Source organism: Panthera onca, chromosome A2 (assembly GCF_046562875.1).
Source record: "Panthera onca isolate mPanOnc1 chromosome A2, mPanOnc1 haplotype 2, whole genome shotgun sequence".
NCBI lineage: Eukaryota > Metazoa > Chordata > Mammalia > Carnivora > Felidae > Panthera > Panthera onca.
Genome location: NC_138340.1, coordinates 442,701 through 463,398, shown reverse-complemented (window position 1 = coordinate 463,398; position 20,698 = coordinate 442,701). Strand labels below are relative to the sequence as shown.

The window sequence follows — 20,698 nt, the reverse complement described above, 5'->3', positions numbered from 1 at the left end:
ACCTACTTATACTAAAAAGTTTTTCATTGTTTATCGGAAATTGAAATTAGCCCCTTTCCCTACCCCAGACCCCCAGGGTTTATCCCCATCAGGTGACCCTGGGGCCCATCCCACCCGCTCTCTCGGGTGTGCTGGCACATGCCTGTTCCTGGCAGCTCAAAAGGCAAGACCCGTGGTAGTAATGAATAATAAACTGGAAAAGTCTCCACCTACCTTGGACCGTGTCCCTCCCTGCTTAGGAGCCTCCATGGTTCCCACCACCCTCAGGAAAGATCCGGCTTATCCCTGCAGCCGGCAGTCTTCCCACTGCTCTCTCCTCTGGCCCCGCAGGCCTTCTAGCTGTTTCTCACCAGATGTTTCCTGCCCCAGGGCCTTTACACTGTCTGTGCTCCCCATCTGTTGTGCTCTTCCCCCACCTCCGAGCTGCGTTCACATTTCCCAGACTTGCCTGCTCCAGGAAGCCTTCCCGGACTCACCCCCACCAAGGTCAGGCTCCCAGTGACCCACGAGGGGCACACATGTCTTTCTCATGACCCTTTCTGCTCCTCTAACTCTGCATCTCTCCAGGTAGTCTGCCCCTTCCGTCCAAGACCAGGCAGGGACTGTGTACAGGAAGCCCCTCCTCACTGCCGTGGCCCGACCCCCAGCGCAGAGCCTGGCACACAGGAGGGGCTCCGAAAACGAGGTCCAGCTAAATGGGCCCCAAACGACTCCTCTTCCTAGACCTCCCTGTCAGCCCTTCAACTTTGTGTGTTTTCCTGAGATGATCGTGAATCCTGACGCAGAACTTCGCCAGGCTTCCCCCGACAGTGACATTTTGTAAAACTGGATTTTGACACTGATGCGATCCACCCACCTTCTTTGCATGTCCCCGTTTTATGGGACAGGAGTGTGCCATCACGAGGGTCCCTCCTGCTGCCCCCCCCCCCCCCGCCCACCTCGCTCACCGCCCCTACCGCCCTCACCCCGGCAACCACCGGGCTCTTCTCCATCCCCATAACGCTCTCTCCTCCGGGTGCTGTTAGAACCACACATGGTGTAACCTTGGGGTTGCCTGATTTTCCCCGCGTGATTCTGGGAGGTGCGTCCGAGGGGCCGCGTGTCTGCCCCGCGCCCACAGCTGACTGCTGCTGAGTTGTGTCCCATGGTGTGGGGGGGCGAGTGTGCTCGCCCACACGCGTGTCGTGGACGCCCGAGTTACCGCGTGTGGGCTGCCGCAGGTGGAGCTGCTGTGAGCTTAGTGTGCGGGTTTTCTGTCCCGGAGCTTTTATTTCTCTGACATGAATACCCCAGAGCCCCCTTCACCTTCTTTTTAAAAAAAAAACCGTTTTTCCTGCAGAAACTGTGCCACTCCCTCTGCACACACCTTCTCTCTTAACCCCCACAACACACTTGGTCATTCATCCCACAAATATCTAATCAGCCCGACCATGCGCTGGGCGCTGGGGATACGTGGGGGACCACGTGAGACAGGCAGCCAGCAGGTACAACACAGGGACATCAGAACCGTGATGGGGGCAGCGCTGGGCGCAGAGAGCTCCAGGAAGGCTTCCCGGAGGAGGAGGAGCCAGCTGAGCTGAGACTTGACGGATGAGTGAGGCACAGCTGGCACGACAGCCAGACCTGCGTGTGCAAAGGCCCAGAGGCCAGAGGGATGGCAGCAGTTCAAGCAGCTGCAGAGAGAGGGTGAGTTTGGAGGGCAGGGAGTGGGCGGGGGCGGCAGGGCCTGTGGGCAAAGGGGAGAACTCCACCCTCTTGTCCTGCCCGGTCTGGAGGCTGGTGTTGAAGACAAGAACAAGCCAGCTTCAGGCCAATGTCGAAATGACCCTGCGTTTTGGCCTCTTGGTCTCACATTAACATCGCTGCCAATTTGGATTACTTGCGGGGCCGTGCTGTTTCCAGATAAGTTGGGAGCCCTGGAGCCCTCCCAGAGATGGGCGGGGGTCCCGCGGGAGTGACTAAGCCTCAGCCGGCAGGGCTGTTGGGGGAAGGCTGAACTAATCCTGCGCAGGCAGCCCCACCCAAGCGACATCTGGGCGGGGCGAGGCTCTGACGGGCTGGCAGCAATCCGGGTGCAAACAGCGGTGTGGGGCTTCTGAGCCCGGGCCTCCGGGCTCTTCCTGGAACCTGTGCCAAGGGATGAGCCTGACTTTCCGGGAGCACCATGCGGCCATGCGGGGAGGAAGCCCAAGCAGCCACACGGAGGGGGGGTGGGGGTGGGGGACTGCTCCGCCACTAGGCCTGCCGGGAAGGCCTCCTAGGGCCTTCCAGGTCCGGCCGCTAGGTGCGCCCGTCCAGCCCAGCCGAGCCCGGTTACCCCACAGACCCGGGAGTGAGAATCGGCCGCTCTTCTGCCTCCCTCCGCTGCGGGGCGCTTTCTCAAGGAGCCGTCCGTCCGCCCGCCCGTCCGTCCCGCGAGCGGCTCTGTGCACGTGCTCCAGGGAGCACCTGTGCACTCCGTGACACCCGCCCTTTCCCCAGCCGGGACGCTGGACGCTCACCGGGTAGCGGTAACGCTACTTTATGTCAGCACTTTAAAAATCGCACGCTGTTCACATGTCCGTATTTCTGAAAATGGGACGAAGCTTATAACGTCAGGGTTGCAAGGCAGTGTGCGAAAGACGTCCGTCGGTGCTTTGGGGGAACGTTGCAGAGAGTGCCAGTATCAAAGTGTCTTCAATTTCAGGAAATACGGAAGTAAGTAATCAGGATATCAGTGGGAGCAAACATCACAGCAAATTCGTACCGAGGGGACATGGAGGGGGGGGGGGGCGTTTTCACTATGATTATCTTGCACAGAAACCGAGATGTTAATAACCACACACGAGCGGTTGCTGTTCAAACGGCACCTGTCCCACAGGGGCCCAGCTCTCTCCCCGCAGAATCCGCCCGGATTGGGGCAGGACGCTCCCTCAGGACACCCGCACTCTCCCGGGCTTCGGGGGCCCGGCGGTGGCCGGGGGGGTGGGGGGCGGCCAGGCGGCGCAGCTCCGTCGGGGGGGCGGCGGGGGCGGGCAGCCCGGAGCCCCGGGGCTGGCGGGGCCGCCGCGGGGCGCAGGGGCAGACCCGGCGGAAGGCCTGCCGGAAGTGGGAGCCCAGGAAGGCGTAGAGCAGCGGGTTCAGCGCCGAGTTGCCGTAGGACATGCAGTGCGCCCAGATCTTGAGCGCGTAGGCGGTGTAGCTGCGCGGGTGCCAGGCGCCCGCCGGGCCCAGCGCCTGCAGCACCAGGAACAGCTGGATGGGGCCCCAGCAGGCGGCGAAGAGCAGGACCACCGCGGCCACCAGCCGCGAGACCTTGGCCCGCACGGCGCCGGCCCGCGCTGCCAGCAGCCGGCCCTGCGGGGTGGAGGGGTGGTGAGGAAAGGCTGCGGGCTGGCCGGGGCCACCCCGCAGAGCCCCCCTCCGTGGTCGCTTACTCTTAAAGTAAGCTGCGGGGCCCAGCGTGGGGCCTGAACCCGCGACCCCGTGGGCAAAAGCGCCTGCTCTACTCGCTGAGCCGGCCGGGCGCCCCCAGAGCTCCCCTTCTTGAGCCTGGCACGTCCCCCCCCCCTTCGCCGCCCCCTCCCCCTACCCCCCCCCCCCCCCGGCTCCTCCAGACGCGCGTCCCCCACACCGCGCCTCCACCCAGACAGCCAGCCGGCGGCCGCTCACCTGCAGGGCGCCGTCGGCGGCCCCGGGGCTCACGGCGGTGCGGCCCAGGTGGCGCAGCATGGCCCCGTAGCAGGCGCAGGTGGCGACCAGCGGCAGCAGGTAGAGCGCCAACAGGTTGTAGAGCGCGAAGGCGCGCTCCAGGGCCCGGCTGGGGAAGACCTCGCTGCAGTAGGTGCGCGGCCCGGGCGAGAGGCGGTGCAGGGCGAGCACCGGCGCGGACACGGTGGCCGAGCCTGCGCCACACGACAGGGTGAAGACCCTGCCCCGGGGACGAGGGACGCCAGGAGGACAGGACCCCTACCCTCAGGTGCCCCCTGGGGCAGCGTCACTGGGCGCCTCGCAGGCGCGCGTCGTCCGGGGTCCGCGCCTTCGGCGGCTCTTCGGAGGGAGCGCCCATTTCCCAGATGCACGCACGGCCGAAGCCCAGTGAGGGGCGGTTGGCGGGGCGGGGGGTGGGGGGTGGGGGCGCCCAGGGCACTGAAGGCTTGTCGTCCCCCCCCATCCCCCGCCCCGTGCGGCGCTCGCGCTGCACTCACCCACCCAGATGCCGAGGCTGACCGCCAGAGCCAGGCGGGGTGTGCGGCGGCGCAGGGCGCGCAGTGGGAACACGGTCACGTACCAGCGGTCCACGCTCATGGCCGTCAGGGTGGCGCACGTGGCCTGCACCGAGACCTGGGGGAGGGGGCGAGAGCGGGCGTTTCGTCCCGTGTGCGGTGTGGGGCCTGCCCCGTCTGCGCCCACCCTGCGGGTGCCCCCACAGGTCCAAACACCCGGGCACAAACGGGACATGTCGCGGGAGGGCCTCCAGGGGCAGAAGAGGGGGATCCCAGTGCGGGTTTGACCGGGCCGCTGGGGGTCCGCTGAGATGGGCGGAAGCACAGCCATCGTAGGATGGCGGGACAGGCGCGCGAGAAGGCGCCGGCCCCCCTCCGCAAGCCCCGTCCCTAACTGCATCTCTGCCTTTTGCGCGGTCCCCTTTCCTGTCCCCAGGCCCAGGCTCCACCTCCTCCTCGGCCCCGCCCCTGGACTCCGCGGCCCCTTCCCCAGCCCGCGCACCTGCTGCATGTAGTTGACGAACTTGCACATGAAGTCGCCCAGCACCCAGGCGGGCAGCGGGTAGAGCAGGGCCGTGAAGGGCACGCAGCACAACAGGAAGGTCACGTCCGTGGCCGCCAAGTTGGCTGCAGGAGGGAACACGCGGGAGCCTCAGCCACCCAACAGCCCGGCGCAGCCCCCACCCTTTCCTGGCCTTTCTCCGAGTAACCCGAGTAACCCGCAAGACCGCCTGGAAGATCCCCCGGCGTCCTTCGGCAGAGAAATTGGGGCGCCCTCCAGTCCCCCATTTGTACACGTCAAACATCCCCTCAGTACGGGTTTCGTGGCCATTCGAGCGACAGTCATTGCGCCCTGCGCGCCCCCGTTCGGGCCGGAGAGCCAGGGCGCGTTCCCGTCGAGGCTGGGAGAGCCAGGGTTGCGCCGCCGTCGAGGCTGGGAGAGCCCGGGCGCGCCCCCGTCGAGGCTGGGAGAGCCGGGGCGCGCCCCCGTCGAGGCTGGGAGAGCCGGGGTTGCGCCCCCGTCGAGGCTGGGAGAGCCGGGGCGCGCCCCCATCGAGGCTGGGAGAGCTTGGGTTGCGCCCCCGTCGAGGCTGGGAGAGCCGGGGTTGCGCCCCAGTCGCGGCTGGGAGAGCCGGGGTTGCGCCCCCGTCGAGGCTGGGAGAGCCGGGGTTGCGCCCCCGTCGGAGCTGGGGAGAGCCGGGGCGCGCCCCCGTCGAGGCTGGGAGAGGCGGGGTTGCGCCCCCGTCGAGGCTGGGAGAGCCGGGGCGCCCCCGTCGAGGCTGGGAGAGCCGGGGTTGCGTCCCCGTCGCGGCTGGGAGAGCCGGGGTTGCGCCCCCGTCGAGGCTGGGAGAGCCGGGGTTGCGCCCCCGTCGAGGCTGGGAGAGCCGGGGTTGCGCCCCCGTCGAGGCTGGGAGAGCTTGGGTTGCGCCCCCGTCGAGGCTGGGAGAGCCGGGGTTGCGCCCCAGTCGCGGCTGGGAGAGCCGGGGTTGCGCCCCCGTCGAGGCTGGGAGAGGCGGGGTTGCGCCCCCGTCGAGGCTGGGAGAGCCGGGGCGCGCCCCCGTCGAGGCTGGGGCGCGTCCCCGTCGAGGCTGGGAGAGCCGGGGTTGCGCCCCCGTCGGAGCTGGGGAGAGCCGGGGCGCGCCCCCGTCGAGGCTGGGAGAGCCGGGGTTGCGCCCCCGTCGAGGCTGGGAGAGGCGGGGTTGCGCCCCCGTCGAGGCTGGGAGAGGCGGGGTTGCGCCCCCGTCGAGGCTGGGAGAGCCGGGGCGCGTCCCCGTCGAGGCTGGGAGAGCCGGGGTTGCGCCCCCGTTGGTGCTGGGGAGAGCCGGGGCGCGCCCCCGTCGGGGCTGGGAGAGCCGCGCACGCCCCCGTCCCCTCTGAACCTGCCTCCCGGTCTGCAAGCTGGAGACAGTGGCGCTGCCCAGCAGCCACCACAGAATAGAGGAAAACGAGCACTCACCTGAGCCAAGTCGGTCAGCCCATCATACAAATGTGTGAACCGAGCCTTTCATTGGCGCAAGGGTCGCAAACCGGGATCCCGCGGGCCTAGCAGCCCCTCTCCCTACTTTCATTCATAGGACACGGTGTCACAAGAACCACGTTTTAACCAGACACCTTCCTCAGGGCCAGGCCAAGCTCTCCACTGGCCACTGTCCAGACTCCAGAGTTCTCGAGCTCTAGCCCAAGAGTCAGGGACAGTAGGGACGGGACCTGCTTCCTGCACGGGGCTGGGGGAGGGGGTGCCGTCTGGGAGTGCACAGCGCGCTAGGAGGCCCCCTGGGTCTCTCTGGGGACCCCCTGAGTGGCCGGCAGGTGCCCGGGCGCTCACCTATGTAAAAGTTGGTCACTGTCCGCATCTGCTTGTGGCGGCAGATGACGAAAATGACGAGCGAGTTCCCTGCCAGCCCGAGCAGCATCAGCGCCACGAAGGAAACCGGCACAAGCCAGGCGTCCACCGGCCGCAGCACAGGGGCCCGGCCGTCCGAGGCGTCGGCGCCACAGCCCGGGCAGACCGTCGCGTTGGCCGGCGCCCACCAGGACGCGTTGGGCGCGGACGTGGCCACGGCGCGCATGGCTTCACCGCCCTCTTCCCCCTGGCCGCCCGCCGGTTTGCGCCCAGGCGGCGACCTTCCTCCTCGCTGCCTGCTGGGGACACGCCCGCGGAGCCTGGGAAGGGTCTCGGCTGCAGGCCACCAGACCCGGAGGGCGACTCCGCCGGGCAGGGCGGCTTCTCTGCTGCCGACGCAGCCGCGGCCACTTTATACCCTGCACCCCCCTGGTCCCCGCCTCCCCGCCTCTCCCGCAGCCGCTGGCCACTCCTTCACCTGCCCGTGCGCCCTCCACTCACGTGCACAGCCACCTTCTCCCCCTTTCGCTCTCCTTGCACTGTCTGGCCCCGGAGCCCTGGGGGGGGACAGGCTGGAGGTGGGGCTCGGGGGACCAGGGGAGAGGGGAGGGGGGAGGCTGTGTGGAGGCTGCTGTGGACCCTAGAGGGCGAGCCTAACCAGGGGGTTGAGACTCAGAGGACAGGCAAGCGGTGGGGACAAAACAGAGACCAGAGAAGGCAGGGCGCCTAACAGGGCGTTAGTCTTCCGTGTGGCTGGGGCTCCGGGTGGGTGGGCCCTGGCTGACAGGGAGGCCAGCCCTCATCAGAGGCTGGGAGAAGGGGTACTGGAGAGCCATGGAAGGCTCAGAGCAGGGCAGGTCCGCCGGGGAACTGGCAGTTAGAAGGAACCTGTTCTTTTTCATATATATATTTTTAATGTTAATTATTTTTGAGAGAGAGAGGGACAGAGCACAAGCGGGGGTGGGGGGGTGGGACAGAGAGAGAGGGAGACAGAGAATCTGAAGCAGGCTCCAGGCTCCGAGCTGTCAGCGCAGAGCCCAAGGTGGGCACAAGATCATGGCCTGAGCCAGAATCAGACGCTAACCGACTGAGCCACCGGGCGCCCCTAGAAGATACCTGTCCTTGAAGTACACAGCCTGCGGGGACTCCTTGGCTGTGGATGGGGGTGTCGCCCCCTGCCTGACTGGCTGCCCCTATTGGACGCTCGCACTGGGGGCGTGGGCACCTGTGCCACTGGGGCTAGGAACCAGGTGGAGGGCCGTTTGCAAGGACACGTGTACCCCACGTACCCCAGATACTTTTTCTGTCCACCCGCTTTCCATCTTGAGGACGATTCTGGACAACGGCTTAAATAATCAGAAAAGGAAGAGAAACTTCTTCGAGGTGGGGGCTGTGGGGAGAGCAGCGACAGCTCCTGGGGCGGCCGAGGGTCCAGGCGGGTGTCAGGAGGGTACCAACCCAGGTTCCCCAGAAATGAGACCCCAGAATGGGGGGGAGGCCCGGTGGCATGCTCTAGAATTAGCACATTTATTGGGCAGTTAGTTCTCGTGGGCGGGAGCAGGAACCAATCCCCGCCCCCCAGAACCAGGGGGAACCAACCCCCCAGGACCCCCTGCTGGCCGCCCCCCCCCCCCCCCCGCAGGCGCCTTCTCTCTGGATTTATATCACCTTTGATTCATTTGGCTCTTTTCTCATTTGTCTGTATGATGCCACATAGTACGTGCTCTTGGGGGTCTTTCCGCAGCCCCTCCTCCGTACCCTGTGTGTTTGTTAAAGTGATCCGGTCATTCTCCGGCACAATTGCCAACAGGCTGTCTGCGGCCGCTGTCTCCCTGTGGCGTCTCTTCACGTGGTCCTGGTTTCCACTTTTCTTGTAGACTGAAGGGTGGATTCCAGCCAGATCCCACAGGTTCGATTCTCTGCTCCCAACCCTCCCACAGCTCCCCGTCGCCAGACCCGCCATCACAGGACCGCAGGGCTCACGGGTCCACCCTCGGCCCTGTGCCTCCTTCCCCCTCATGCTCACTCATCACCCTGCTCTGGTCACTCTGGATACCTCAGGGCCTTTGCACTGGCTGTCCTCTCTGCCTGACACACTCTTCTCACTTTGCAGCCCGCCAGTCCCTCTCTCGGAGAACTCCTCTTTCTTGCCCCACTCCGAGGGGAAAGGGTCTGTCCTGGCCACTGCCACACCCCAGAGCCCATCACTGGGCCCTGCTGACAGTGGACATTGGTTAAATGAACAAATCCTCAGGGGTGAAAGGGGGTGGGAACTGATGTTGCCCTATGTAAAAAAAAAAGTTTTTTATTAAAAAATTTTTTAATTATTATGCTTATTTATTTTGAGAGGGAGACAGAGTGTGAGTGGGAGAGGAGCAGAGAGAGAGGAAGACACAGAATCTGAAGCAGATCCAGGCTCGGAGCTGTCAGCACAGAGTCCCAACAGGGCTCGAACCCACTGACCGCGAGATCATGACCCAAGCCCAAGTCAGAGCTTAATCGACTGAGCCACCGAGGCGCCCCCGCCCTTTTAACGTCTATTTTCAGAGATGAGTAAAGGAGTCAGGGCTCCAGGGGCCGCACTGAAACAGGACTGGGAGAGTCTGGTGGACTCGGGGCTGGGGGCTGGGGTGGGGGCGCGGCTTGGGTCATTTCATCTGTCTCCTGCCTCTGAAATGGATGCCCCCCTCTTTCCTAGCTCCCCAGGCCTCGGTTTCCCCGACCATCCCCTGGAGGCTGGGTGCCCCGCCCACCGGCCTCCAGGCTTCGGGGGCGGGGATCTCGCTACCCGCCGCCTCGGTGTCCCCGTCTGTGCCCCGGGATCTGGCTGGCCCTGCGGCCTCGGTCCCCGCCCCGCGCGTCCAGCCTCCAGGCCCCGCCCCGGCCCGCCTCTGGGCGCCCGTCACTTCCTGCTCGGCCCGAGAAGGCCCTGCCGGGCGGCGGCGGCGGCGGCAGCGTCCGAGCCATGGTCGCGCTGGAGAACCCGGAGGGCGGCTCGGAGGCGGCGGCGGTGGGAAGCGCCCCCGGCGGGCGGCGGACGCTGTGAGCGCGGCGGGGCGGGCGGGGCACGCCCTCCAGGACTCCGGGGCCCCTCCCCTCTCCCCTCTCCCCTCTCCCCTCTCCCCTCTCCCCTCTCCCCTCTCCCCTCTCCCCTCGGGTCCGGCTGCAGCCCCAGGCCCGCCCCGCCCCTTTTCCTCGGGGGTGCCCCGGACCGTGGTGGGGGTGGGAGGAGGGGGCTTTGTCGTCCCCCGGGGGGATCCCACCCCCGACCGGCCCGCGCGTCTGCTGGGCGGAGGGAGGCACCCGGTTCGTGCGTTGGCGTGCCCCCGGGGCCCAGAAGTGCCCCCTCAGCCCCGCGCCCGCGTATTGTCTCGCTTTGGGGGTGTCGTGCGCCTGGCCGCCCGCTCGGGTGAGGTGGCGAGGTGGTGTCGCTGCGCGCCGCGTCCCCCGAGTCCGTTTTGGTGTTGGGGCGCTAACGCGCAAGCCGCTGTCCCCCCACGCGGGGTCTGCACCCCACAGCCAGTCCTGTGTGCGCCCCGTGGGGTTTTCCAGCCCCCACCCCCCGAGGACACAGGGCTCTTTGTTCGTGTCTGAGTACTTAACAGATGGGGGGGGGCTTCAACACCGGGTCAGCGGGAGCGGGAGGGGGCGGGGCCGCCGCTGCAGGTAGGACCCCAGAGGGGCCGGGCACACTTCCGCGTAACCGGCGTGTTTACGCCGAAAACCGCGCTGTCGCCCCCTGGTCCTGTGGGGGGGGGGGGGGGCGGGGAGCGAGGATTCGGCTGCCTCGTCGTCCGTCCGTGTGCTGGTCACTCCAGCTTCTGTGCCTCAGTGTCTCCATCTGTACAAGGAGATATACCAGCGGCCTCTTCTCGCAGTGCCTGGGACGAGGTGGGGGGTGTCAGGGACCCTGCGCTCAGAGGTGCCCCGCAAAAGGACGCGCGCATTCTGTGTTGTCCCGAGCGTCTCGTTCTGTTTCGTTGCCGCTGTGCTGTTACGATTTCCGCCCGGTACCTGCCCGGAGGCCACGTGGGTCTCCACAGACGTGGGACTTCCCTTCTTTGAAGGGGCCTTAAGCACCCAGAGCGGGTATTGACTTGCCAGGTGGGTGCCACCGCGGCACCCCCGTGTCCCCCCCCCCCCCGGGGTGTGGCCGCTGCTGGGGGCCGCGGGGCCCCGCCCCAGCCTGAGTCACCTCCGCTCCGAGCCCTCCCCCCTTGGTTTCCTGCTTCGGGAAGTAGGTTCCTCTCTTGCTTGTTCCTGGGGGAGGGGGACCGGTGCCAGAGAAGGTACCCTGGAGCCCAACAGAGCAGGTGGCAAGAGGCCCCCTTTCAGAACCCGCGGGGAACAGAACTGGGGGAGACAAAGGAGGCTGTTCTCCCCAGACCCAAGCTGACTTAGCAGCTGTTTCTACCTGCGGCCTGTCCACCCTCACTGGACAGGCACCTCGAGGACACGGACATTTCCTGAGGCCCGTCAGGTCCAGGAAGCCTAAGGCACCCCGTCTGCGTTGCCGGTTTCCCCATCCGTAAAGCGGTCTCTGTGGGCAGGTGCCGGGGCCACAGCAGGGGCGGGGCCGACCCCATCCCGTCTGCAAGCGTGTAGTTCGGGAAAGGGGGTTTAAATAGTAAATAGATGAGTAGACCAGCTGGTTCTGGGCAGCAACAGGTGAGGCGGGGTAATGGGGCTGATCGGGCTGTCCAGGAGCACGGCCTTTCTCCCAGGAGGCGGCATTTGAGCCGACGGCAGACTGTGCCAAGAAAGGGTACTTCCGGCAGAAGGCTCAGCAAAGGCCCTGAGGTAGACTGTTCCTGGGGGCTTTGGGGCACGGTGAAGGGGCCCCTGGGTCTGGAGCAGAGGATGGGGCGAGGCACTGATTTTTGCTGTGTAGGTGTGTTTTACACAACTTTTGTGCTGCCACACGTCCCTCTCCCGACAGCCTTCGTGACAGATCCGGTTTGCTGGGCACTTGTGGGCTGCCTTCTCTGTCCTGCCCGCTTCTGCTGTCCTCTCTTCCTCGAGTGGGGACCAGGCCCGGTCGTTGACCCTGGAGACCACACGTTTCTTGTCTCCTGCTGGAATTTGGTTGAGGTCAGCAAGCTTGAGTTGGTGGTGGGACTCCATTTCCAGCGCTCGGCTCAGCGCAGGAGGCCCACGAGAGGGTGGCGAGCCCTCCAGAAGCCTATGGGGCCGGACACAGGCCCCTGTGGTCCCTGCAGGGCAGGGCAGGGCTTCTGGTGCCACGTCACGATGGAGCTGGGCCTTGCCCTCAGGGTTCTGGGGAGCCATGCATGGTGGTGGAGCATGGGTCTCAACCCGGTGTGGGGGGTGGTCTGAGGGGCCCAGAGGGAAGCAGGAGGCTGAATGGTTCAAGGGCGTGTTGCTGTTCTGACCGGGTTCAAATCCTGGCTCTGCCACTCTCAAGGGGTGATGGGGAAGCCCCGTTTCTCCGAGCCCCAGGTCCTGAGGACTCAGCCCTGCTCTGACATCTCCTGATAACCACCCCCCCCCTGCCCCCGCCGGATGCGGACTCTGTTATCAGCCCCACCAGGCTGCCGTTCTGGACTCTGTCCAGCTGCCAAGGTGGAGACATAGGCGCTGGAGCTCGGGGAGAGCTACGGTGAACTGGGGCCTGGGGTGGGCCTCAGGGAGGCAGCCCTCAGTTTGGATCCAGCCTCACAGTCACTGGTTCTGTGCTGACTTGATTTACCTCTCCCCGTGCCGGCCGGCCGCCTTCCTCGAGACTGTGGGATCTTGAGATGATGACTTTGTGTCTCAGTTGCTAATTTGTTTAATGGGCCTCAACATAGTATCACCAGCCTCCTGCATGATAGTGATGGTGAAAATGAGTATTCACAACAGCGTGGCAGAGGGGGTGAGCTCCCCATGACAGGGGGAAACCAAGCAAGTTGCAGCTGGGTTGATGTCTGCCCTGGCCCCTTGTGGCCCTGAGTGTCCCCTTTCAGGCTCACAGAGGCCGTTTGTTTTTTTTTTTTAAATGTAAGCCCCAACACAGGGCTTGAACTCATAACCCAGAGATCAGGGCCCGAGCTGAGATCAAGAGTCAGATGCTTAACCAACTGAGCCACGCAGGCGCCCCACACAGAGGCCATTCTTATCCTAACTTGGCAGAGAGTGAGCTGAGGCTCCCGGTTCCACCGTGAAGCATCCTAGCTAGGATTTGAACTCGGGGCTGCGATTCCAGGACCCGAACCGTACCTCTGCCGTGTGCTCCTGTTGATGGGTACTCGTGCGTGTGTGAGTTTATTCGTCAGACAGCAGCATGGATTTTGGCAGAAACTGTTATCCGGGGAGCCCGTGCTGCTTACCTGCTCCACTGTGACCTCATGCAGTGCTGAGTCTCATCAGCCTGTTTGCTTTTTGTTTTTTTTTTTTTTTTATTTTTTATTTTTTTTAATTTTTTATTTTTCAACGTTTTTTTTTAATTTATTTTTGGGACAGAGAGAGACAGAGCATGAACGGGGGAGGGGCAGAGAGAGAGGGAAACACAGAATCAGAAACAGGCTCCAGGCTCCGAGCCATCAGCCCAGAGCCTGACGCGGGGCTCGAACCCACGGACCGCGAGATCGTGACCTGGCTGAAGTCGGACGCTTAACCGACTGCGCCACCCAGGCGCCCCAGCCTGTTTGCTTTTTGATCAAGATGTAATGGCCATTCTACAGAGGACAGATGCTTAAGGCTGGGGACACTTTACATATGTATAGACCCCACGGAGCACTCGCTTCATTCCTAACCCCTACAAGGTCTCTGCCACAGTCCTGGAGTTTCACGGTTTTCTAGAGCCTACTGGTGGCTTGGAAGGAAGAGGCCACACTTCTGTTTTTAATTTGTGTCCTGGGAACTTTGGGTACCAGAAAGTTTGGGGGGGGCATTTTGGACTCTGAGTCCTACTCAGTCTTGGAATTGTGGGATTTTTTTGAGAACCGATGCGGCAGTCGGTTTTCGGACCACCTGCTGGGTGCCAGGCTTGGTGGGTGAGTGTCTGCGTGGGGACTTTGGTGGACGAGGCTGGCAGTCTACGGTGATCAGGAAAACAAAGCAGTGACGTGTTACATAAGGGGGTCGGGGTCTCCCTGACAGGTTAGAACAGAGCCAAAGGAGATGTTCAAAGGAGTGAGCCATTCAGACGCAGGGGGAGCGTGCACCGGGCAGGGGGTACAGGCCGATGGGTGGGACGGCGTGTGGCATTGCTGGAGGGGCGGTGAGGAGACCTGTGGCTGGAGCAGAGGGAGAGGGAGTTAGGACACGGGAGGGGCCATCCTGGCGCCCAGACCCTCTGAGGGTCAGGATCCACCATTGCCCCTGCAGTGTGAGGGTTTTGTGGCCCAGTGGGGACCATCCCCCCTGTGGTCTGGGGGTCGTCAAGGGCTGACCTGGAAGGCCGGAACTTGCCAGGATGTTTCCATCTAGCAATCCGTCCCGGCCCCGGCCCCGTGTCGGGTCTGCAGCTGGCCCGTGGGTCCCCAGTGGGACGCCTGGCCATGCTGCTAATTCATCTACACATTAATGCCATTTGCTTGGAGGACAGCAGATTAGTTCCAAGGGGGGCACATTTCTGGGGGACTCCAGGGACAGAAGGCAGATAGACTTGGCCGTCACCTTCAGCTTCCGGGGGATGTTTCTCGGTGTATCTGCTGCTGGCATGGGGGTTGCTCCATTAAATCAAGTCTTTTGATGGGGCGCCCGGCTGGGAGCCCCACATTGGGTACAGAGATTGCTTAAATAAATAAACTTTTAAAAAGTCTCAAAAATAATAATAATAAGGCCTCTTGAGAAACTCCAAGAGGAGGGCAGTGTTCAAACCTGGAGACTCTGGGTCCCACTAGCTTGCGGTAAGATCCGGAAGCCTGGGAACTTTTCTTGGCCACCCACCCAAGGTGTGAATGCAGGCCAGTGTCTGCTCCTCTCCGAGCCCCAGTTTACTAATCTGTCATCACGACTGTACGGGCCTCCTGGGTGATGTGACCATGAAACAAACGGCAATTTTAAGGGTCTAGGGCTCCCGTCGCTGAGGGAAACCAAGCGGCAGTGGCCATGGTGGGGGTCCTGGCCTGTGTTGGCCCTGAGGCCTGCCTCCCCACCCCAACCCCGGCCCACAGGCCCCTTCCGGGCTGCCTGCCCGCTCTAGCTGGCTCCCAGGTGAAGAGGCTGTCAGCGTCCAAGCGGAAGCAACACTTCATCAACCAGGCTGTGCGGAACTCAGACCTCGTGCCCAAGGCCAAGGGGCGGAAGAGCCTTCAGCGTCTAGAGAACAGTGAGCGGGGGCTGGGGGCACCTCCTGGGGGGTTCCTGGGGCCCAGATGAGAACGGTGTGTCTGTTGGTATCATCTGGTGCTTTTACCCTGAGTCTGACCCTGAGCTGGCAATGCTGGCGGTGGGCTATAAGGAGCTCTGGGCGTTGGAGCTCAGGTTTTGAAAGATGTATAGGAGTTCAACGAGCCAGGGAGAAGGAGGAGTTCTGGAGGTGGAGGCTAGATGGTTTCTGCGCCTTCTGGGAAAGACAGGTCGAGCGCGGGGGTGGGGAGACCAGTGTGAGCCAGAGCGTAAAGGCCCTACATACAGAGGCCAGGGGAGGAAACATGGTCCTTGGGTTTCTAAGGAGACTGGGGGGCCCCAAGTGCCACCCCCCAGCCCAGAGACCATCTGTTTCCATCTAGCCCAGTACCTCCTAACGCTGCTGGAGACAGACGGGGGCACAGCTGGTCTGGACGATGGGGACCTGGCCCCCCCCGCAGCACCCGGCATCTTCGCAGAGGCCTGCAGCAATGAGACCTACGTGGAGGTGGGGCCCCCGTGCCCTGGTCACTGCCTCCCTCTGCTCCGGCCACGCCTCCTCTCTGTTCTCGCTTCTGCTGCCGCACGTGGCCTATGCTGGTCCCTCGGTCAGGAGCACCCATCTGCACCCATCCCCCTCTGGTTCCTCTATGCCCACCCTCTCTGTTTCCCTGGGGATCCCCAGACAAAGCCAGAACTCCCACGTACCCCAGAAGTTTCCGGCACTCCCGATTCATCTGCCCCTCATTGGGAATGAAGGACTCCACCGAGGGCACGTTTGGTCCATACCAATCCCTGCCAGAGGAGCGGTCTGCGGGTACCCTGTAGCGGGCAAACGTGTCTACAAGGGGTATTTCCGCACACTTTGTGGCCCTGTGTGTGCATTGGCCATATGGAGAACCCGGGGCTGAGGACGCCTGGGTCCAGCGCGCCTCTCTTCTAGGTCTGGAATGACTTCATGAACCGCTCTGGGGAGGAGCAGGAACGGGTTCTCCGCTACCTGGAGGATGAGGGCAAGAGCAAGGCACGGAGGAGGGGGCCCGGCCGCGGGGAGGATCGAAGGAGAGGTGCGGGCCTGGACGGGAGGTGGGGGGGACCAGAGGTACGGAGGGTGTACGCCTAGCTGATCCTGTGTGGGCGGGCCAGGGACGGGGAGGAGCCAGGTGTGTGGGCGGTGCTCGGAGCAGAGGAGGGGAGGAGCCAGTGTGTGGGTGGTGCCCGGGCAGAGGTGGGGAGGGGCCTGGTGTGCGGGCTGGCCAGGGACAGGGAGGAGCCAATGTGTGGGCGGGGCCTGGGGGAGAGGAGGGGAGGAGCCAGTGTGTGGGCGGTGCTGGGGGGAGAGGAGGGGAGGAGCCAGGTGTGTGGGCGGGGCCCGGGGGAGAGGAGGGGAGGAGCCAGGTGTGTAGGCGGGGCCTGGGGAGAGGAGGGGAGGAGCCAGTGTGTGGGCGGTGCTGGGGGGGGGAGGAGGGGAGGAGCCAGGTGTGTGGGCGGGGCTCGGGGGAGAGGAGGGGAGGAGCCAATGTGTGGGTGGTGCCCGGGCAGAGGTGGGAAGGGGCCTGGTGTGTGGGCGGTGCCCAGGGACAAGGGGAGGGATGCCGCATGTGGGCGGTGCCTGGGGGGAGTGGGGAGGGACCCAGCGAGTGGGCAGTGCTTAGGGGAGACGTGGGGAGGAGCCCTGGGGGGGGGCGTTGCCCGGGGAGGGGAGGAGCCTGGTGTGTGGGCGGTGCCCAGGGACAGATGTGGAGGAGCCGGTGCGTGGGGCGGGCCAGGGGCTTGCTCTGGACGCTGCCCCAAGCCCAGAACTCTTGCAGAGGACCCAGCCTACACACCCCGTGAGTGCTTCCAGCGCATCAGCCGGCGTCTGAGAACTGTCCTCAAGCGGAGCCGCATCCCCATGGTGAATACCAGGCCAGGCCTCATCTTTTTCCACCTGCCTGTTTTTTTTTAATTACCTTTTTTTCCTCACTTTCTCAATTGGTGGTGGTGTCAGGGGTAGTCCGTTACCCAGTGCAGGTGGTATCGGAGACAAGGCAGTACACAGGCCAGTGTGATCAGAGTGCAGGAACTGGGCCGGGAATGGGCTTCCATGAGGGTGGGAGGGGCAGGGGCAATGGCAGTGGGTACTGCGGGATGTGTAGGAGTTCACCAGGAGGAGGGCACAGGGGTTCAGAAGCATGGGGATATCTCAGTGCCTGGTATCTTCGGAAAGGGTTATGTAGCTTCATATAGCAGGTCAGAAGCCACGTTTGAACCCAGGGCTTTGGGCTCCAGAGGCTCCCCTGGGCATGGGGCGTAGACAGCTTGGTCCCAGCCTCATAGTTGGCCTCACCCCTAGACCTGTTTCCCCTGCAGGAAACTCTGGAGACCTGGGAGGAGAGGCTGCTGAGGTTTTTCTCTGTGTCTCCCCAGGCCGTGTACACGGCCATGCTGGACAACAGGTGACAGGGTGGGGGTGAGCCCAATGTGCCCCTCCAGGGACTGGCTCTGGCTCTCCACCGCTTACCTTCCGTTCCTCTCCAGTTTCGAGAGACTCCTGCTTCACGCCATCTGTCAGTACATGGACCTCATCTCAGCCAGTAAGTGCTGCCGACCCACGGGGCCCCACCTGGCTGATGCACCCTGGGGACACCAAGGCCCGAGTCACAGAGGGTCTGGGTACTGGGGGGGCGGTGCTTCTGGAGGAGGAGGGGCAGCATGAGCAAAGGCTCTTGCGCTAGTTCGAGTTCTTTGGAAGCTCCCTGTGCGTCTGGCTCCATGCTGGGTGCAAGGTCGTTTAGCTGCAGCTCCCCCTGCAGCCCCCCTCCACCGTGCCACCCAGGTGACTTCGGCGAGTCCCCCTCCTGGGGCCTGTGTCTCCGCTTTTACCACGGGGGTGTTCTCAGGACACAGCGCCCCAGGGAGAGTCCTCACTGCCTCTGGGTGCGCCGCCTCCTTGCTCCTCTGCTCCGCCTCCTGCCCGGAGTTGCTGAGGTGACGGTTCCCATGGCAACTCAGGGACGGCCCCTCCCACGCTCCCTTCCCTTTGTTCCCACAGACTCGGGACGGAGGGGCTGGGCTGGGGGTGCTTCCCCGCAGGAGTTGGGCCACGGCCCGGACACGGAGGAGGAGGGGCCCTGGCAAGATGGGAGGAAGGGAGATGGAATGAGCTCGGGTGTGCATGGCTGGTTCAGGTTCGGGAGCGAAGGGAGGTGGGGCGGGTGGGGGTTGGGCCACTCGAGCCCTGATGCGGAAGCAGCCCCCCCACCCCCCCCACCCCGCCACCCCCCGTGAGGGCAGGGATGGAGGCGGTGACCTCGTGTGCCCTTCTCCCATGCTGCCCTCATCGTTGCGCCCCCTGCCCCTTACAGGCGCCGACCTGGAGGGCAAGAGGCAGATGAAAGTCAGCAACCGCCACCTGGACTTCCTGCCACCAGGGCTGCTCCTGTCCGCGTATCTGGAGCAGCGCAGCTGATGGCCGCCCCCCCTCCCCCTCCCCCAACCTCCCCTCCCCCGCCCCCAGCCTCCCCTCCCCCAGGCCTCCCGTGCCATTCGCTAAAGTATCTTTATTATTTGGAGGATTTTTCCCTGCAGACGTGCTCTACCCCTGGGAGGGGGGGCTATCACTCTGACTCCTTCCCAGCCCGCCTCTCCCAGATAAACGCGGGGCCCTGGCCCCCCACACCGGACTGTCCCGGCCTTGCAGCTCCCCGCTCCGGGACTTGAGTTTGAGCGAGGAGACCCGGCCTGGTCACTTCCGTGTTCCTTCTTCGTTCGGCTTTTTCGGCCCCGTCTGAAACTTAAGCAAGGAGCGACAGGCTGGGTTTTTATCACTTTTAATGAATTTGGCATGATTTGTTGTAGATTTTTAAATTTCCCTTTTGGGAAGAAAAACCAAAAACTTGCCCCAACTGATAAATCGGGGGACTTTGTTCCAGTCCCTGTTTGATCCTCCCCCATCCCCCAGCTTTTGGCTTGGATGTGGGGGAGGGGGGGGCCTGGGGCTCCGCCCCTTTTTCCAGGTGTGTTCTGTCGTGTGCGCCTGCGCGTGTGCCCCACGCCCTAGGACAGGGGCTGCATCCTAAAGGCTGGTCTTGCCACCCTTTTGGAACATGTTTGTCCTCCACGGGTGGCTTTTGGTGGCTCTTGGGGCCCCATCCAGCCAGAAGCCTCTGCCCTAGGACTGCCCCATTCCCTTGTCCGTGTCCCTTTGCCCTTCCCCTAGCCTAGCTCTGGCCTGTTACCTTGGGCTGACCTCTCACTGGCCACCCTGGCATGTCCCACAAGAGCAGGGCTGGGGGACCCCTCCCGTGTGTGTGTGTGTGTGTGTGTGTGTGTGTGTGTGTGTCCAGTTGTGCTTTGGGAAAAGTGGAGAGTTCAATAAATCTCTGGTGCTCTGGTCTCTGGTCTCCAGCTGTGGGGCTTTCCTTGGGGGTATGGCTGGGGGTGCACAGAGGTGCTCAGGATGTTTGGAGTCTCAGTCGCTGAGGGCCGCAGGCCTGGGGATGAAGCCTTACGCTGCAGAGGCGTGTAGGGAGAGGCCGCTGGTTCTGCTTCCTGGCTCGTGCCCTTCCCAGGTGCCCACGTTCCAACCCCAGCTCCACCATTTCCCAGCTGCCCACCGTCCAAAAAGTCACTTGTGTGATCGTCCTGGGGTGGCCAGGACAAAGTACTCCAGCTGTGGCTTAAAACCACAGGAATTTCTTGTCTCCCAGTCCTGGAAGCCGGAGTCCAGGCAGGAGCCCAACCTGTGGCAGGGCTGTGAAGCTCCAGGGGAGGGGCCTTCTTGCCTCTTGGAGCTTCTGGGGGTCCCTGGCGTTCCTTGGCCTGTGGCCACCTCATTCCAGCCCCTGCCTGCGTCTTCACGTGGCCTCCCTGTGTGTGTCCCGGATTGGCCCAGTGTCCTGCAGGATGAACCCAGCGGGGGGTTCAGACGCTGAGGGAAGTGTCTCGCTGGTGCCATCACACGGCTGACATTGACCCTGGTCTCCCGGCTGGGGATGCTGGTGGGGCTCCGCACTGGGAAGCTCCTTCCCCGCCACACTATCCTGGCCGGAAGGCGTTACCGCGTTACTGTGTGCCCCCCACACAGAGGACTGGGGGCTGGGAACCACCTCCCTGAGGACAGAAGATCTATGTTAATTATTGAGAATGCTGCAGGGACATTTGTCTCTTCTCCCCCGGGCGTTCACTTATGCAACCATTTGGGACACATGAAGATTTACTTTCTAGTTCGGTGGGCCATCCGGTATTATTTATCCTGGTCACGGTCCAGGTTTGGCCCTCGCAGCCTTGGGTCTCTCTGAGGCACCCCCATCGTTGTGGGGTTTTTATACATGAGCCCCGGGATGCTCCCGCTAGGCCTGTGTGTTTCTGCACGGAGCCTGGTTCCTTCTCTCGGGCCAGGTCTGGGCGCTTGGGTGTGCGGGGGCCCGTTTAACAGGCATCCTAAGAGTTTTAAGGGCAGACACTAACTCGCGGAAGTCCACGTGGCTGGCATGGACGCCGGAGGCCCGGGGTCCCAGAGGGTGCAGCCACTTGCACGAGGACCCTTTCCCCCTGGCCGCGGGGTGCCCGGGCCGGCCTGAAGCCTCCTGCCCTCCCCTGCAGCCCGCGGGGGGACCTGAAAATCAGGGAAGGGCCTCCAAAGGGAGAGTCGCTTCACCTGTGGAGCCTCAGTTTCCCCGCTCGGGAGAGCCCAGAGTAGAGCAGCAAAATATGGAACGCTTCACGAATTTGCGTGTCATCCTTGCGCAGGGGCCATGCTAATCTTCTCTGTATCGTTCCAATTTTAGTATATGTGCTGCCGAAGCGAGCACGAACCTACGGTCTCGCCGACGGATATTTATAGTGCCCAAACAAAATGTCTTTACACAAA

At 63.7% G+C, this 20,698-nt stretch overlaps 2 protein-coding genes and 1 non-coding gene across 4 annotated transcripts; 1 reads left to right on the top strand and 2 right to left on the bottom strand.

Moving 5' to 3' along the window:
- The first annotated feature begins 1,529 nt into the window (after positions 1 to 1,529).
- Positions 1,530 to 19,222, top strand: R3HDM4 (R3H domain containing 4). 2 transcript variants are annotated; one of them, XM_078443765.2, is made up of 8 exons: positions 1,530 to 1,686; positions 14,670 to 14,824; positions 15,228 to 15,352; positions 15,788 to 15,911; positions 16,656 to 16,741; positions 17,197 to 17,282; positions 17,365 to 17,420; positions 18,192 to 19,222. In XM_078443765.2, the coding sequence occupies exons 1-8, from the start codon at positions 1,655 to 1,657 to the stop codon at positions 18,293 to 18,295; spliced, it is 768 nt and encodes a 255-aa protein (XP_078299891.1). In that variant the 5' UTR covers positions 1,530 to 1,654; the 3' UTR covers positions 18,296 to 19,222. The 2 variants fall into 2 exon arrangements, with proteins under 2 accessions (XP_078299891.1, XP_060485681.1); XM_060629698.3 differs by lacking the exon at positions 1,530 to 1,686 and adding an exon at positions 9,457 to 9,591.
- KISS1R (KISS1 receptor) lies at positions 2,641 to 7,495 on the bottom strand. Its single transcript, XM_078443766.2, has 4 exons — positions 6,532 to 7,495; positions 4,188 to 4,832; positions 3,652 to 3,884; positions 2,641 to 3,336 (listed from the first exon to the last, which is right to left on the bottom strand). The coding sequence occupies exons 1-4, from the start codon at positions 6,773 to 6,775 to the stop codon at positions 2,839 to 2,841; spliced, it is 1,620 nt and encodes a 539-aa protein (XP_078299892.1). The 5' UTR covers positions 6,776 to 7,495; the 3' UTR covers positions 2,641 to 2,838.
- Positions 19,223 to 20,532: 1,310 nt separating the features above from the next.
- LOC132680034 (U6 spliceosomal RNA) lies at positions 20,533 to 20,639 on the bottom strand. Its single transcript, XR_009610489.1, has one exon. It is a non-coding gene; the product is annotated as a U6 spliceosomal RNA (small nuclear RNA).
- Positions 20,640 to 20,698: the final 59 nt, after the last annotated feature.